This window comes from Periplaneta americana, chromosome 13 (genome assembly GCF_040183065.1).
Source record: "Periplaneta americana isolate PAMFEO1 chromosome 13, P.americana_PAMFEO1_priV1, whole genome shotgun sequence".
In the NCBI taxonomy this organism is placed as follows: domain Eukaryota; kingdom Metazoa; phylum Arthropoda; class Insecta; order Blattodea; family Blattidae; genus Periplaneta; species Periplaneta americana.
The window spans coordinates 10,210,821-10,228,943 of record NC_091129.1 but is presented as its reverse complement, the minus strand read 5'-3'; the positions used below and the strand labels follow the sequence as shown (position 1 = coordinate 10,228,943).

The following is an 18,123-nucleotide window of genomic DNA, read 5'->3' as shown; positions in this document are numbered from 1 at the left end:
ACAATAATCACTGTAATATATCAATATTTGAATTAGGCTTTACCTGAACCTCTTTGAAGTTATTTATAACAAATTTTATGGTATTCCACATTTTATTCAAAAGTTATTGGGAATTTAATTTTGTATTTGGTACGTTTGGCATAATAATACGTAAAGGTTTATATAATGGACTTAATGATTAAATAACTTTCAGTAATATATTTTGTGACATTTAGTATTAATATATGAGAACAATTTAAGCATTAACATCTTCTCTTAGCAGCAACAAAAGTAAAACTTATCAAATATTATTAGACTTTCTTGTTTGTAATAATTGGAGATATATCCCAGAAGGATTGTAAAAGGTTACCTTCCACCCTGTGTATTGCTACGTTCTGGACCTCACAAATTTCTGAAATTAAATTTCTACATGGAAGCCGCGATATTCTTGCAGAAAGTATAAACTGTTGTTCTTGGAGGTGATTCAAGTCTCAAGAAATTCTTAAATTTTATGAAATGGATATTGATGGTCAGAGCCATCCTCTACAAACACAAATTCTGCACGAGTCGTAAATGCTGAACTAATATAATCGTAATGTGAAGTTTATCAAAATGAAAAAGGTATTTTCTGTTTGCCTACGCCAGCACTTTTCAAACTTTTTCAACATGTGGCACACTAAGGGCCGGTATTATAACCGCCGTTTAAACCTTACGTTCAGTTTAAACTTAAGTTTTTCGTTCTGTTTCGTATTATAAATCTTAGCTGCCAGTTAATCTTGAGTTAACTGGAGTTTAACTTGATCGGCAGTTCTCTGCCGTTTAAACTGCAGTTCAAGGCTCAACAGTGCAAGATGGCGGTTCCCGCAATAGACATGGATATTGCAGATGTTTTCCAAGAACTTAAAAGTGAAAATATGTGAATGATCAATATTACTGAACGACCACGGCGGCCAAGAATTTTTCGAAATAGAGTGCACCACTTTGAAATATATATAAATGAACATAAGTTTTAAAACAGATTGAGGTTTTCGAAGCAGACAGTCCTAACCTCCAGAATTAGGCTTATAGTCCTAACCTTGTTTCGAAAAATTGAATCTCGGATACAACATGTATGTATTTATTTACACTGCAAGTGGGCAAGCACCCGGTGGCAGTGGTATATACAATATTAACAATACACAGTTAAAATGATAAGCAATACACAATAAAATTTACAATACATAATACAATTTACAACACATATACAATTTTATACACAATACGATAAGAATACACAATACAATTTAACACAATAATAATAAAACATAAAATAAAACACCTAATTTTACAACACAACCTACATAATTATGTATAGGTCCTACATAAGTTTCAATAGTCTTTCACTTTACTCTCATCTCATTCCCTGTAGTGCCACTATGACGCATTTCACTGACACTTTAGCACACATTTCACTGACACTATAGAACACATTTCATTGACGCTATAAATTATCACTGATCGGAACTGTTCACTGCACTGTAAAACCATAACTTCACTGACTCACCTCGCTTCACTGATACAACAGTTCAAATAAGTCAAATAATTACATTCTTATGCATACTTATAAACAGAACTACATTTAAACTAAACATTTCTAGTCTAAGGCCCTCTTACACGCTATTTTTAAATAATTTACAATTCAAACCAAGGAAGTAAACTCGTCAGGCTAGATAAATACATGTCACCTTAAAAAATTAAATGTTGAATGTCACCTTAATTGTAATTTTCACTTTATACACAACTCTTTAAATTATTCTTGAATCTCCTTAAGGAAGGACAGCCCTCAAAGACCGCTGCAAGTAGGTCATTCCAATCATTTATAGTTCTATTTAAAAATGAGAATTTACCTACATCCGTTTTCTGTTTCCTACATTTGATTTTAAAATCATGATCGTTCCTACCATAGTACGTTGGCTTTTCTAACCGAGCCGTTATGTCTACCCATGCTTTCTGACCTAGATGTGCTCTATACAATGATGTTATTCTAGTTTTCCTACGTCTGTTTTCCAAAGTTTCCCATTTAAGTTCTTTTATCGTATCGTTTCCATCTTCTCTTTTACCTTTAACAAATTTAGCCGCCCTATACTGGATTCTTTCTAAGGAATTTATCTTATATATTCTATAGGGATCCCAACACGTAGTTCCGTATTCCATTAACGGTCGTACTAACGTTAGATATGCTATTTCCCTCGATTTGGGACTAGCCTTTCTCAAGATTCTCATAATAAAATGAAGTGCCCTCCATGCTTTGCCTATAACATTATCAACATGCTCTCCCCAAGAAAGTTTGGAGTTTAAATACACTCCTAGGTATTTACAACATTGTTCTTGCGGAATTACAAGACCACTGAATTCGTAATTAAGACTAGTTTCCTCTCGGGTTTTACAAAATGTTATAGATTTACTTTTAGAACCATTTATTTTCATCCTATGCTTTAACGCCCAGTTGTAAATGTTATTCAAGTCAAATCAACATGCAACAGAAAAATGAGAAAGTGCAAAAATATGTGTTTTAGGGTTTGAATTTAAAGATTATTTGAAAAGGTAAACGATTTCTTTTTTATTTTTGAAAACATTCTGTTGAATTTCTGCATCAGTTACTAGTTGCGCGGCGCTATTTTTCCTCTGGTTGTAGACATACTGAAAACGATAGAAGATTTCGGAGGTGTCCGTAAATCTACTATAAACCTATTATGCATTGTACTGTGTGTGGCAGACAGTCTCCTGGTAAGATTTACTATGGGGCCTGATTTATAAACACACTAATAATGTTACCTAATTTTACTAGACTCGTAAAAAATTTTGTTTTACTGAATTCTGTTTCGTAAATATTCTAGATAACACATAAAATACGCACATTAATATTATTACTTCATTAGTCAGTTGATTCTGTATGGAGTTGCGTAGCGGATGGTTTAGTTTGGTTGCATTGTGTTTGGGAGTATAACGTTGGTAGCCAGCGTTATGAAACTATTTGAGGTTAAGTCTGACAAGCATACTGAAGTACGCGGTATTGGTTGTCTTTAGGTTTTTTACTATACTCTCTCTGATATCGAAGAACAAAGGTGTTTCTTAATGAAGATTCTCCACGAGCTTCGGCTGTTTTAAATCAATAATATAATTACACAGTTGCGATGTTCTTCTTTCCTTTCCTAGCAGTAATACCAATCGTATTCCACTACGGTTTAACTTAACCGAGACTCTGTAATACGGTACTTTGAGTTAAACTCATGGTTAGGTTTAACTTAGGTTTAACATAATCTTTAGATTAACTGTATTTATAAAACCGGGCCTAAAGATGTAATTTAAAATCCCGAGGGACACTCATATAATCTAAAGCTGTGGTTCCCAACCGGGGGATTTTAGGAGGGAATGGGTACTTCAATATAAAAATAAATGAGTAAATGTATGTACATTAGCACACAAAATAAAATATTTGCAATTTCATATGCATTATTTTTTAGTCAACAGAGGAGGGAATGATAGCATGATGAATAGTGAAAGGGCGCATGAGACAAAAAAGGGTGAGAAGCACCGAAACAAAATACATATTATAAAAAAAAAACAACCGACACACTTTTTTGTATTTTCATTTGAAGTTTATTATGGATATGTAACATTTTTTGTTGTTTAGTCCACTGTCTGTTACTTGGTTTGAATCCTACCTTCGCGAACGTCAACAATGTGTCATTGCATGCGATTATTCTTCAAAATGGCGTGTAGTGAAATCTGGAATTCAACAAGGATCAGTTCTCGGACCTTTACTCTTCATGATTTATATTAATGACGTGACTAAAATGATAAAACACTGCAAATAACATATGTATGCTGACGACTTGCAAATTTATTTGCATTTCCACCCTGATGAGACTAGTGACGCAGTAAGCAAAATAAACGAAGACTTGAATTTGATTTCACTGTGGGCACACAAATTTGGATTAAGGTTAAATCCAGAGAAATCGCAAGCAATCGTAATGGGACATAATCGTCTACGAAGTACTCTTGATAGTGGTACTATACCACATATAATATTGAATGGGATTATTGTCAAATACAGTGAAACAATTAAAAATCTTGGCATTTTTATGGGTGGCGATCTAAATTGGAACACTCAAGTAACACACATTTGCAAAAAAATATTTCCTCAACTTCACTCCTTGTTTCATATGAAAGAATTTCTACCACTTAGTCTAAAAAAGAATCTTATTCAGACTCTTGTAATGCCCCATTTTGATTATTGCGATTCCTTGCTACAACGTGTTCATAATGTGTGCATATGTTTCTTTGTTTGCCAACATTTCAAACTGCACTGATCTGGACATCAAAAAACAGAAAATTACAAACCACTCCAGTCGATGCACAGCACTTTCAAATATGACTCGCATTGGCATTCAAGAACAAGAATTAATGAAGATCACTGGTCATAGCTATGCATCTTCCCTGAAACCCTATTTACAAATAAATGAAGAGCACCATTCGGAAATCCTGAATAAGTTGAGGGATACACCATGTACATCAACGAGTTCACTTCTTTTAAGCACACATCCAATATAACAACCACCAACCACTAAAACATTCAAATTTGAAAATTGTACTGTCAATAATTGTTTCTTTTAAAATTATTCATGTTTATTTTTTATTTCATCATCCTTAATTAAAACGTTTCTTGTTTATTTCATCATCCCTAATTAAAACTTTTCTAACACTTGTTTATATTATTTAGGTTATGTTATACCTTCTCCTATATGATATTATGGATAGTCACGTATCAGAGATTGTTTAATATTAAGATTTATTGAAAATCTGTCAAGTAACGTTGATTACTGGGATCCGGATAATTGAAGTGGAATGCAACTGTTTTAATAAAAATGAAACTGAATCAACAAAGCTTTCTTGACTAGTAACCGTCCACAGAGTTCAATGAAGATTCGATAGTTGGCACAACTGATAACAAGAAGACAGCTACTGCCATCTAGCGTAATGTTGAGATGGTACAATAGTACATTTGAAGACAGTTGTATTTCCTTAAGTCAATTAATATTTTACTGTATTGGAGTACTTTGTTACTTCCAATCTATTAAATCCCACTCGAGTTTTGTATTTTCTCCTGATAAATCAAAGCCTCTAGTGAGATTACTGTTGAGAAAATCATTAGAATTCAATGTTATTGTGATAATTATGGTATTATGCATGTTTTCTTCATTTGTTATTTAAGAAATATGAAAACACAATATTATTACTACATGTTTTACTGAAGTATTTAAGGTCCAATACTTTTTTTCATAAAAACAAGTAAAATACGATATTTTTAAGGTTTATGTGATATTGTAAATTTTGACAACCGTAACTGCTCGTGTCATGCATTCTCTTCTCTGCAGGTCACACACATATATCTTGCTTACACGGTGTTTATCTAATTTTGATTTGAGCCACGTTCGCTAAAAGTTGACTTTTCTGAACTCTTTTTTTTTTACTATTTTTTTTTTTTTTCATTTTCATTTTTCCAATTTTGCTAAGAAAACTGTTTTAATTTTCTCGCTGCACACGTATTGAAAATGGCTGGTCTACGCGCTGATAGATTTCTGTACAGTTTGTTCTCATGTATAGATATTTCATGCAATGAACTTTGTTAAAGCGAGAAAGTATTTACACTAGTGTTGTGGGATTTAATCGATTAATCGATCAATTTCTATTGTAAGATTAATCGATCAAAAATATTTAATCGAATCGAATAAAATTAATCGGTTGTAGTTGATATTAATTATTATTTTGTTAATACAAACACATACTAAAAATTCCGACAATATTTCTCTCTCTGAAATTGCTTACTTAAAAGTACAATATTAAGGTTATTTTCTAACTGTAAACCAGGTAGCGTAGGGCAAATCTTTGCACAAACACTTCGGAAAGAGGTGGAGATATGAGGACAGTGACCTAGTCTACCTCTATTGAAAGTTGAAACACAATGCGAAACCATTATTAAGTTTTATGGTTTTCCAAGAAAACTTCCACCTTGTTGTCAGCTCATCTTCCTAGCATATGATATACTGTACATACATTTCTGGGATTCGTCACCCTCATCCCTTATAAAATAGCCATGTCTGCACTGTGTGCAAGTGAGAGCGTAACTATCTTCTTCTTATTCTAAAATCTGATAATTCGATTGCAATAGGAGCCAGTCTTTGTTTCGACCGCTGTAGTTTTGCAGTTGCAGTTTCTGTACTGAGTTTGTATATGAAGGTTGTGTGTTTAGTTTGATAAAGAAAAAATCAGTTTTCTGTGGTTTGTGAAAAGTGTAAACTCCATTATGTCATATGAGAATTTGAAAGGTAAACTCGGTGAAACGTTTGGATTTAAATTAAACGATCGTGGAGAAGTGCTTGACACAAAAAAAAAAAATTCGCGTTTAGTGATGCAGGAAACATTGTTACTAAACGTAGAGGGGCACTTAATTCGGAGCATGTGAATGCACTCACATGTATAAAATCATGGATGAAGCAGTATTAACTAGGTGAGCCTTCATCTTTTTGTTATTTATGTTTATCTCAAAAAATTCCCGGGGAAAAGACACAATAAATTATAAGCCCCATAATAAATATGTTAGTAAGTGATTAAAATAGTTGTTTTGTAATATAACGATACTATTTATATAGAGATGTACAACATTTAATACTTGTGCTTATCACCGAACACGAGTTAAATTTAACAATATGTAATTGTGTATTACAGTATATTAAAACATTTTCAACTCGATCAAAACTCGATTAATCTATTGATTAATCCATTGATTAATCGATTAAATTCAAATAGTTAATCAATTAAATATGTTGATCGATCAACAGCACTAATTTTCACACCATACAGTATATCCGTCCAAACATTTACGTATGGCTTTCTCCTTGATAAATAATGAAAATTATTTACATTCATTATGCATGGTTCATTATGTCCTTAAATTAAGTTATTGAAATAGTGTTGCAATTTTTTCTCGGAGGACTGTAGTTTAGTTTAATTTTTTATGGGGAAAGTAGCGTAAATAGCCTATTCGACTTACACAAAATTGTCTATCCTATTTTCTTGTGTATTTCTTCGAATTTAAGAGGTACAATATATTGATCATGTATTCCGAATAAATGTTCAGTAACTCAAAACTATCACACCGAGAAAGTTTTTCGGCATGTCATTTGTCTTCCGCGGAAGTGCGCTTCTTTAGTATTCCTTGCTGTGAAATAGCTTCATTGTCATTCTGTCCTCCTCTCACTGAAACATCTTCAGTATCTCTAAAATCGAAACAATATCGCAGAATGCAGTCTGACCTTCACTGACACACACGCGCGTATTTATCCCTCATAGCTATAAAATATGTTTGTTACATACCATATATCTCACAAACATACATTCTGATGGGGGCAGATAAAAAAGTTAAATTTTTTCTTTCACCATGTTAATAATGTTAAAAGAAGCGCTTATACAAATTTTGGCCATTCGACCGCAATTACGAGGCCGTAAAAAATAAGTTCGCCAGGGGTCGTTAACAGAAAGAAAATACAATTTTATTTGAAAAATTTATTGGAACAGACACATAAATTGTTAAACTATTTTTCAACATATTTTCCACCGAACTGAGACGTTTCTCATATCGTGGGATCGACAGTGGGGTGCAGACGGCTGTCATACGCTGGTTCCGAGCCCAGGCGGCTGACGTCTACGACACAAGGATATAAAAATTGATCCCATGGTATGATAAATGTCTCAATTCCAGTGGGGGATATGTTGACAAATAGCGCTGTATCTGTTTCAATAAATTTTCCATGCAATTGTGCTTTCTTTCTGTAAACGGCCCCAGGGAAAATCACTTTCTGGACGGCGTCGTAATTGTGGTCGAGTGGCCAAAATTAGTATAAGCACTTCTTTTGACATTATTAACATAATGAAAGAAAAAAAATTAACTTTTTTTAACTTTATGTTTGCTTGTCAGTGAAATATACAGCTGTCCTAACTTTTATAGAAAACTCGTTATAATTCCTGTCAAGAAAATAACATGTCTTCAGTATGTATCTTATCAACAAAGTTTTCACTGGTATGCAATCAATCCATCCCCCTATCCACATATCTATCTACCTACCTACCTACCTACCTACCTATCTTATCCATATTACCTACCTATCTACCTACCCATTCATTCTACCTACTTACCTGTCCACCTATTCCATCCTAGATACCCTATCCTGTCCATCCCATCCCAGATATTCAATTTCACTCATCTCATCTCAGATATTCCATCCCATCCACCCCATCCTACATAATTCAGTCCATCCTAGTCCTATTCCACCTTATCCATCCCATCCTAGATATTCCACCCTACCCTTTCCATCTTAGATGCCCCACCTAACCCATTCCATCCCATCCTAGATATCCCATCCTACTCATCTAATTCTAGATATCCCACCCCATTCTATCTTAGATATTCCACTCCACCCATCCTATCCTAGACATACCATCCATCCCATCCCATCATGGATATCCGACTCGTCCCATTCCATCCCATCCTAGAAGCCTCGCCCATTCCATCCCATCTTAGGTGTCCCATCCATCCCTTCCTGGATGTTCCAGCCATCCTCTCCTAGAGATCCCATCCGTCCATCAATGCCTCCATCTATCCTCGGAGGCGGCGGAATGAAATCCAGCAGTGATACCTTAAAATCTTAAGATCTAATAATTTTCTTTTCCCCATGAGATTAATTAAAAAAATTGCAGGTTCCCATACGATGTATGGCCCCGTATGGTCTCCATGACAGCACTGGACGTAGTAATAGTTCCCATAAAATATAATTCTATACATTTTTAAAATTATGGTTAAAGTACTTTGATCCCCATCACTCGGAAACAAGTTTTATTGGCAAATGTTACAAAATACTAGTAATGAAAACAGACTTTTTGGGAAGTTCTGCATAAAAGGCGAATTAATAGGCCTGCTGAATGTTTAATAATAATAATAATAATAATAATAATAATAATAGTAACAATTATTTAATAAATATAAATCAAATTAATAGTCTTGGTTTTATTAGCACTTTTGTGCAAGACTTTTCTAGCCCCTATTTCAGAATTAAACGGAAAAGACTGTTTTAGGAGAGAACTCTCCCTGGACTCATCTCCACTTGGGCCAGATTTCGGGGCCCCGATATCTTAAATTTTACAAATTAAGCACTACCTTACGTAAGAGTTAGCATATAGCGAGGTACTAATCTATTCCAATTGTCATCATTTATATCTAATCATCACTGTTCGGCAAGTACGCAGAAATGCTTCCTTTAAAGAAGGACTCAATAGCAACCAATGTAAAGGCAAGATGGTCCTAATTTTATGCCGTGCATTTAATTCTTGTTACCATAGAATGTATTGCGTCGGTTTAGGCAGGGTCAATATTTTCACGACGTACATTACTTAACAAGAAACATTTTTCGGCTGGATACCGGTTTATAATCTCGTGTGGGGGGACTGTTCTTGTGTCTGCATTGCGTCTTGTTTAAATGGAAGAGTACGAGGGGTCATGCTGTATCGGAACGCAACGCCAAACTGCGAGCACGCTCCAGTCTGTCCCCCCCTGTCTCCACCCCTGTTAGTCCCCCGTTACCTCCACAGGCACACCATGGCAGTAGCTGTTCTATACCCGACCTGTGAACATCGCACTCTGCCGTCATCCTCTGCAAGCCGACACCAATCAAGATGTCTTTGGTTCTCAACAAGAAGTACAAACTGGCCTCCAGCGAGAACTTCGATGAAGTCATGAAGGCTCTAGGTAAGCTGCAATTTTGTAGATACAGCAATTATACTGCTCCTGCGGACGTGATTTTGTATCATTCGGTTACAACTTTAGATAAAGTGCAAGAATTTCCGCTCAAATTTATAATACCAAGGTTGAAGCTAATTTTCATTCTATGGTTACTTACTAAAGTCGATAGAACTTTATCGAAATTATAATCTTAAAACTGACTTCGAAAGTTCATCGTTAACATTCTGCACAGGCCTAAATGAACCTATTCAAATGATGTTGTGACTAAGGAAAACGTAAAAAAATCGTACTCTCAATAAAAAGTCACTACATTTTCATAATTTATTGAATGAACGATCAGAAGTGAATTATTTACCAGATACCCGACGGTAAAGTTGATGCAATACAAAAGGAACAAACACGATTTACACCAAAAGAAACAAATATGAAACACAACACAAGGAAGGCAATAAAATATAAATACAAAACAAAACATAAGATTACACGATAATACAAAACAAATCAAACAGCGTATCTACAAAACTGTGGATCCAGGAAAATCTGTCACAGTATACTTCGTCACCGGTTAATTTGGTCACGTCAAAATTGTCACCGGTTAATTTTGTCACATGAAGCGTTACTGTCACCAGTTAAGTTTGTTTGTCACGTGTAGCATTATTGTCATATGTAGCATTATTGTCACCGGTTAAGTTAATCACATGTAGTATTATTGTGACCGGTTAAGTTAATCACATGTAGCATTATTGTCACCGGTTAAGTTAATCACATGTAGCATTACTATCACCGGTTAAGTTAATCACATGTAGCATTATTGTCACCAGGTAAGTTAATCACATGTAGCATTATTGTCACTGGTTAAGTTAATCACATGTAGCATTATTGTCACCAGGTAAGTTAATCACATGTAGCATTGTTGTCACTGGTTAAGTTAATCAATGTAGCATTATTGTCACCAAGTAAGTTAATCACATGTAGCATTATTGTCACCGGTTAAGTTAATCACATGTAGCATTACTGTCACCAGTTAAGTTAATCACATGTAGCATTATTGTCACCGGTTAAGTTAATCACATGTAGCATTATTGTCACCAGTTAAGTTAATCACATGTAGCATTATTGGAAAACATTATATGTCTTTCACGTGTTAAATTTTGTTACCTTGTTGACATGTTTCGGCCTGCTATTGGCCATCATCAAAACTGGTTGTTGCTGGTCTTGGCGCCTTTTGTTTTTTTCCTGTGGAGGTGTGTTTGTGTAGTGTAATGTGGAGTCAAAGAGTGTGTGTGTTCTGAAATTGAGTTGTATGTTGAGAATTTCATTTGGATGTGTTTTTGTGTGTTTGTATATTTCGTATTGTTCTAGTGTATTTAGTTTCTGGCTTTTTGGTTGGATGTGTAGAATTTCCATGTCTGTGTTGATATCTTTGTGTGTGTGGTTAGCATTTGTGATGTGTTCTGCATATGTTGAAGTGCTTTGTAATTTTGTCATGCCTGTCGTGTGTTCTTTGTAACGTGTTTGAAATGATCTGCCTGTCTGTCCTATGTAGAAGTTGTTGCAGGTGTTATATTTGAGTTTGTATACGCCTGTGTGGTTGTATTTGTTTGTTTGTGTTGTTTGTGTGTTGAGATGTTTTTGTAGAGTATTATTTCTTCTGTATGCGATGTTGTAATTTAATTTCTTGAATGAGGTTGCAATCTTGTGTTTTTGTTTTCGTATGTTAGTGTGATGCATTTTTTTTTTGTGTTCTTGTGTGTCCACACCTGTGGAGTAACGGCTAGCGTGTCTGGCCGTGAAACCAGGTGGCCTGGGTTCGATTCCCGGTCGGAGCAAGTTACCTGGTTGAGGTTTTTTTCCGGGGTTTTCCCTCAACCCAATATGAGCAAATCCTGGGTAACTTAGGTGCTGGATCCCGAACTCATTTCACCGGCATTATCACCTTCATCTCATTCAGAAGCTAAATAACCCTAAGATGTTGATAAAGCGTTGTAAAATAACCTAAAATTTGTGTTCTTGTGTTTGTGTTGTACTCGTGTTTTTTGTGATTATGTTTTGTCTTTCGTATTATGTTGTCTATTATGTTAGGGTTGTATCCGTTTTCTTGTGCTATGTATTTTATTGTGTTTAGCTCTTCTTTGTAATCATGTTGGTTCATTGGTATGTTGAGTAATCTGTGTACCATTGTTCGGGTCCACACCTGTGGAGTTACGGTTAGCGCGTCTGGCTGCGAAACCAGGTGGCCCGGGTTCGAATCCCGGTTGGGGCAAGTTACCTGGTTGAGGTTTTTTCCGGGGTTTTCCCCTCAACCCAATACGAGCAAATGCTGGGTAACTTTCGGTGCTGGACCCCGGACTCATTTCACTGGCATTATCACCTTCATATCATTCAGACGCTAAATAACCTAGATGTTGATACAGCGTCGTAAAATAACCCAATAAAAAATAAATAAAAAACCATTGTTCGGAATGCAGCTTGTTTGTGATGTGTTGGGTGATTGGATGTGTTGTTGTTGTGGGTTTTCTGTATACTTTGAATGTCTGTTTGTTTTCGACGTGAAAGACATATAATACGTTTGCAAAGTGATGCAGTGTTAAAAGTTGTGTAATCAAGATGTATATTAAAATATGTATTAACTTTGAGACTCACCTTAAATATGATAGTGTGAATTCGAAATGAAGTGGTCGGGACAAAGAGCCATTGAAAAATACAAACATTTTATACATCCTGGTTTTTCACACTGTTCTGTAAAACACACACACACACACACACACACACACATACATTGTTTCCAACATGCAACATTTTTGCAAGAACGTTATCAGACTTTCCCATATGTTTCTCCGTCACATATCCACACCTCTGTCACGCGTATTTTAGCATGTCTTTGAGGACAGGTGAATGAAATTGTTGATACACAACAGAATGCAATGTCATTATGAAGCCCCTATCGTGCAATGTTTCTAGAATGTTTTCACAGATAGTTTTATGTCTGAAATACTCTTCTAGCCTTTGAATTACAATTTGATATTGCCTAAAAAATACACATCCAAATCTTGTGGTTTTTGAAAGGATAATTTTTGTTTTAATTGTGTTACCATGTGAAGTATTGTTTACCCCTTCAAAACTAAATATAGTGTCACTCTAGGAATCTAGAAGTAGTAGTGTGTCTTTCTTAACATCTCTTAACCATCTTCTCACGTTATTTCTTGTCAGTTTATCGGAATTACTCGCATTGACCACGACATCAAATGGCTTATCTTTGGATACACGTTGTTTTAATTTAGGTCCAAATTCCCCTTTCGGTTCTTGAAAGCATAGTATGTACAATCGTGATCCTAGACTTCCAGCTGCATACCTATGGTTCCGGACGTGTAGGAATGAGTGACAGATATCATGGATTGCACTACTACTTTGTTAATGTGAGTTAAGAGAAAAAATGAATAGCTAATTAAAGCGAAAGTGTGTATTGTGTTGCGGAGTTATGAGGGTCCGAGTGCGCGCAATGATCAAGCAAGGAGTTGCACAGGGGGCTCCACTCTCACCAATTCTATTCAATGTTGCCATTGACTTCGTGATGAAGGAATTAAGCGAAAGTAATATCTCTGGAGAATATGGATACAATATATCACCACAGTCTACTATATACAGTCGGGAAGCTCAATATGTAGTAAAAGTGCAAACATGGGTAGTTGCCCACCACTAGGATCGCTACTATCGCCTCATCATCGCAGATCTCTCTCCTAGCAGCCCACAAAATATGTTACACTTTCGTTGTCGTGTTCTTTTGGAAAAATTAACACCTTCCTTCCATTATTGAAATATTAAATGCATAAAGTTAATTTATTATTTTAATGAAGTATATTAAATTCCACCATAAACTCGAAGATACCTGCAAGAAATAAGTAATATAATTTTTGTTTGTGCAAAACGAACTGAAACTTACTATAATAGCTTCACTCATTCAAGATTATAGCGATAATTAACTATGAAACCAATAAATATTAATTTGCATTTCCCTTTACAACAATAATAATGGAAATATGAATTAATGGAGTAACTTACGCGTACCGGTACTTGTAGTGTAGGCTTACGTAGTTAACAAAGTGGGATGAGGTTGAGCAATAATAATCACACCAGAATTGAAAATAGAACGTGATCAATAAATTTCATTAAGACAAACTTATTTTTTCTACGTCTTTAGTAAAATAACACATAAAAATAATAACAAAATTAATAGCTACAATTAAAAACATATCCTCTGAAAAAAAAAGTAGACCTAACCTTTATTTCTCTGGAAATTTAGCAGCCTAAGTGACAGAACTTTAACCGGTAGCTAATGTCCTTTCGGTTAGACTGAAACATTTCACTGTGAAATTTAAGGATATAATGTATTCTAACAGTCACAAAGAACTTCAAAATTAAGAGTTTTGTTTCTGCACAGCATTCTTGTGGAAACCCAGGAACCTTTCTGAATCTTTCGGAAATCGGAAAAAGGATAACTCTGGCCTCTTTCTCTTACTGTTGCTACAATTTATAGCACTACAAACGTCTCCTCTTTGTCCCATATTATTATTCCAATAATTATATTTTAGCCACTAACATTTTCATTACAACCAATAACGAACATTTCACAAGCATCAATGTGAAATACTCAACGAGCTAGCACTAGATAGAAATACGACACAGTCCAGTCGACCATGGACAGTCTATTTTTTCTAGTTGCTAACCGTTTGTAGCGCCCTTTTCACGAGATTTGCAAAAAAACACCTCAAGCTTCGCGACTGTATATAGTAGACTGTGATGTCACCTCAATTAAATAATCTTTCCATTCTTGCATTTGCGGATGATCTAGTATTATTGTGTAAAAAATAAATCTGCCGCTCAATATTCAACATCGCTGACTATGAATTCCTTAGCTAGAATTGGTCTTGAAGTAAACCCGCATAAAAGTAATGTTATACACCTACATAAAGGATGTCTCTGCTCTGATTCCCTTACCTTGATCGATGGACAAGAAATATCTTGCATCAAATCGGATGAAGTTATGAGATATCTTGGCATTACTTTTAATGATTAAATAAAATTTAATGCGGCGCAACTATGGACAAAAAATCTTAATCAGCTAGTCACTTCACCTTTACTCATGCCTGACCAAAAGATAAATATATTAAATCAATATATCTGGCCTCAGTTGGTTTACTCCTTCCAATGTGCTCCTTTAAAAGATCTTAAAGTGAAATTTCTATCTGATATTGACAAATTGATTCGCAGCGCTGTTAAGGAAATAATTAACATTGCTACTGACACCCTGGATGCTATGTTGTATGCTTCAAGAAGATTGCGAGGTTTAGAAGCATTTAAAGCCCAGTGGGAAGCTTACCTTCAGCACTTAAATATTTGTCAAAGAGTTTTACACGTTGACAACCCTCATGTAGCAGCCACTCGAAATCTTCCAAACGAAATTGAATATTGCATCAAACAATTACCAATTACCTTCGATTGCTCTGAACGTATTTCTTCTCAAAAACTAAGAAAAGCATTGCGTGAAGATTCTTTTCATCAATGGAGCAAATTGAAAAGTAAAGTTTGGGAGTTGTTTTCTATTCTCACTGGAAGAAAGGTAATTCGTGGATCTGAACCAAAAAGGGACTTTCGAGCAGTCAGTGGACGCAAGCCATTAAGATGAACTGTAATACAATACCTGTACGTACTCTCCCTGGTAGAACTCTTGACTCAACCCGTTGCAGAAGATGCGACGAGCAAGAAACGCTTCCTCACGTCTTGGGTTTCTGCCATCATGGAGAATTGCTCCGAATCAACAGACATAGTACGGTTCGTTCTCTCATCGCAGCTTCAATCCGTCAGAATGCTTCATATGAGGTTTATGAGGAGGTTGGTTGCGTCTCTTCCGATGGCTCTACTAGACGGGCTGATATCATCATAATTGATCGGCAGAAGGATAAGGGTGTCATTCTTGATCCCACAATCCGTTTTGAGATGCATGAGCAACAGCCACAAGAGGTGTGTCGTGAAAAACAAGTCATCTACGAGCCTTGTTGTCAGCATCTTGGAGCACAATACCACATCACACACTGGACAGTTTTTGGGCTCATGTTCGGTGCCCGTGGCACGATCCCACGTGAAACTTTAAATCAACTTAAACAATATAAAATTTCTGATGCAACGATTGATGCCATAGGATCTCACGTGTTAAAATCATCCTTAGCAAGCATTACATTAGTAATCATTTGTACCCAACAAAATTTTTATTGTAAATGATTTCGTACGTTTTCTTATCTTAATGTTTTTCTTTCTTTCCAAGTGTCACAAAATTGTTTTGTTTACTTATTTTTCTTTATGAATTGATTAGTAGGCCGATCTATCGAACCCTTATTTAGGTCGGCTTTTGTTTATACAAATTGATTTTCAAGTTAATATGTTTCATAAACAAGACAAAATAGAAACAAATGACATATCTTAACCCTGAACTTGGCAAAGCTTCATTTCTCACACTAGTTTATTAAACCTTGTCGGACCGTAAAGAAAACAACTATCGCAATGTCCATATTTTTATATTTTCCTACCAATTTTTTTCTATTGTTCTATTAAAATCATAGCATATTATAGCCTATTAACCTGTGGTTCCTATAGGATACATGTATTTTCATTAAATTCAAGCACCTTGACCTGGGACGATTCCCTTGTGAGAGGAACGACGCCATATGGTGAACTGAAGTTTTCTAAATTTACGGAATCGCCCTTTTCAGCAGCATTCCATGGAGAACTCGAATCCGGCTGCGGTAGAACGCTGCGTACGGTCATGAGTTATAATCACATTTAGGTTATGGATATGACGTCATAGTCTTGGTTGAAGGCCCGGCATCCTGCAGTTCTATTGTGTATCCCACTAAACGTTTTTTTACTTGGTTATTTGACGACGCGTCGATGGAAATGGTGATGATAGTATTTAGGGAGATGAGGCCGAGGATTCGCCATAGATTATCTGACATTTACCTTACGGTTGGGGAAAACCTCGGGAAAACCTCAAAAAGGTAATCACCCCAAGCTGGAATCGAATCCACGCCAGAGCGCAACTCCGAATCAACAGGCAAGCGCCTTAGCCGACTGAGCTACGCCGGTGCCCCCACAAATGTTAAGAAAGAAAAGATTCGGATATGGATTCAGCCAATATCCGATTTCGAACTGAAGTGCCATAGAAGAGATTATCATAAAATGTCAGTGTGTATACAGTATGTGCTGTTTATAATTGCTACAAAATTACAGCATTACAAATTGCTCAAATCGTACTTTCGATTTCCGAGGGATCATAAAACGTGAGTCAACAAAATTCTTTATTAGGCCTAATGCCTTTGTCTCTGTGTTAATAGAACAATAAAAATTAGCATATTTAGTATTTTGCAATTCATTTTGCGTAATTTTCAGAAAAGTCCATGAATATATTAGAAATTTATTTTTTCAGTCGTTGACTTTACTACTTTATATATTTTGTTAGGTGTTAACCTTTACATAATAAGTTGTGTGATGTATGAACATTTTCGTTGAGCATGTCAACATCATCAGATACAAACTGTCATTTTACAATATCAATACTCTCAGTATTATCTACACATTCTACACATACAATACATGTTTACTATCATATGGGGATAAAACCTATTAAAAATTATATGAATTGGTTTTATAATGTTCAATTGTGGATACCCCAAAATGTCAACAATTAAAATATACTTATATTATCATGGATATATATATATTTTTTTTGCAAGTAATCACATGTGAACAATATTACATCGTTCATAATATTGTTCACATGTGATGACTTGCAAAAATATATATATATCCATGATAGTATAAATATATTTTAATTGTTGACATTTGGGGTATCCACAATTGAACATTATAAAACCAATTCATATCATTTTTAATAGGTTTTATCCCCATATGATAGTAAACATGTATTGTATGTGTAGATTGTGTAGATAACACTGAGAGTATTGATATTGTAAAATGACAGTTTGTATCTGATGATGTTGAAATGCTCAACGAAAATGTTCATACATCACACAACTTATTATGTAAAGGTTAACACCTAACAAAATATATAAAGTAGTAAAGTCAACGACTGAAAAAAATAAATTTCTAACATTTTATATTTAGGCCTAATAAATGAATAGAAGTTAAAATATATTTGAAATTATAAGGTTTTAGCAAATTAAGTTTTATTGTTGTCCACATGCCTTTACTAATTTCTTTGCAGTTGTCAGCAATGGGCATATAAAGCGTTATTGTAA

General features: G+C 35.1%; 1 protein-coding gene across 1 annotated transcript in view; it reads left to right on the top strand.

Moving 5' to 3' along the window:
- Positions 1 to 9,664: 9,664 nt before the first annotated feature.
- Positions 9,665 to 18,123, top strand: part of fabp (fatty acid binding protein) — a 179,669-nt gene continuing 171,210 nt past the window's right edge. The window contains exon 1 of the mRNA XM_069842906.1: positions 9,665 to 9,820. Coding sequence (XP_069699007.1) covers positions 9,748 to 9,820 — 73 coding nt within the window. The 5' untranslated portion in view covers positions 9,665 to 9,747. The remainder of the gene's footprint in view (positions 9,821 to 18,123) is intronic.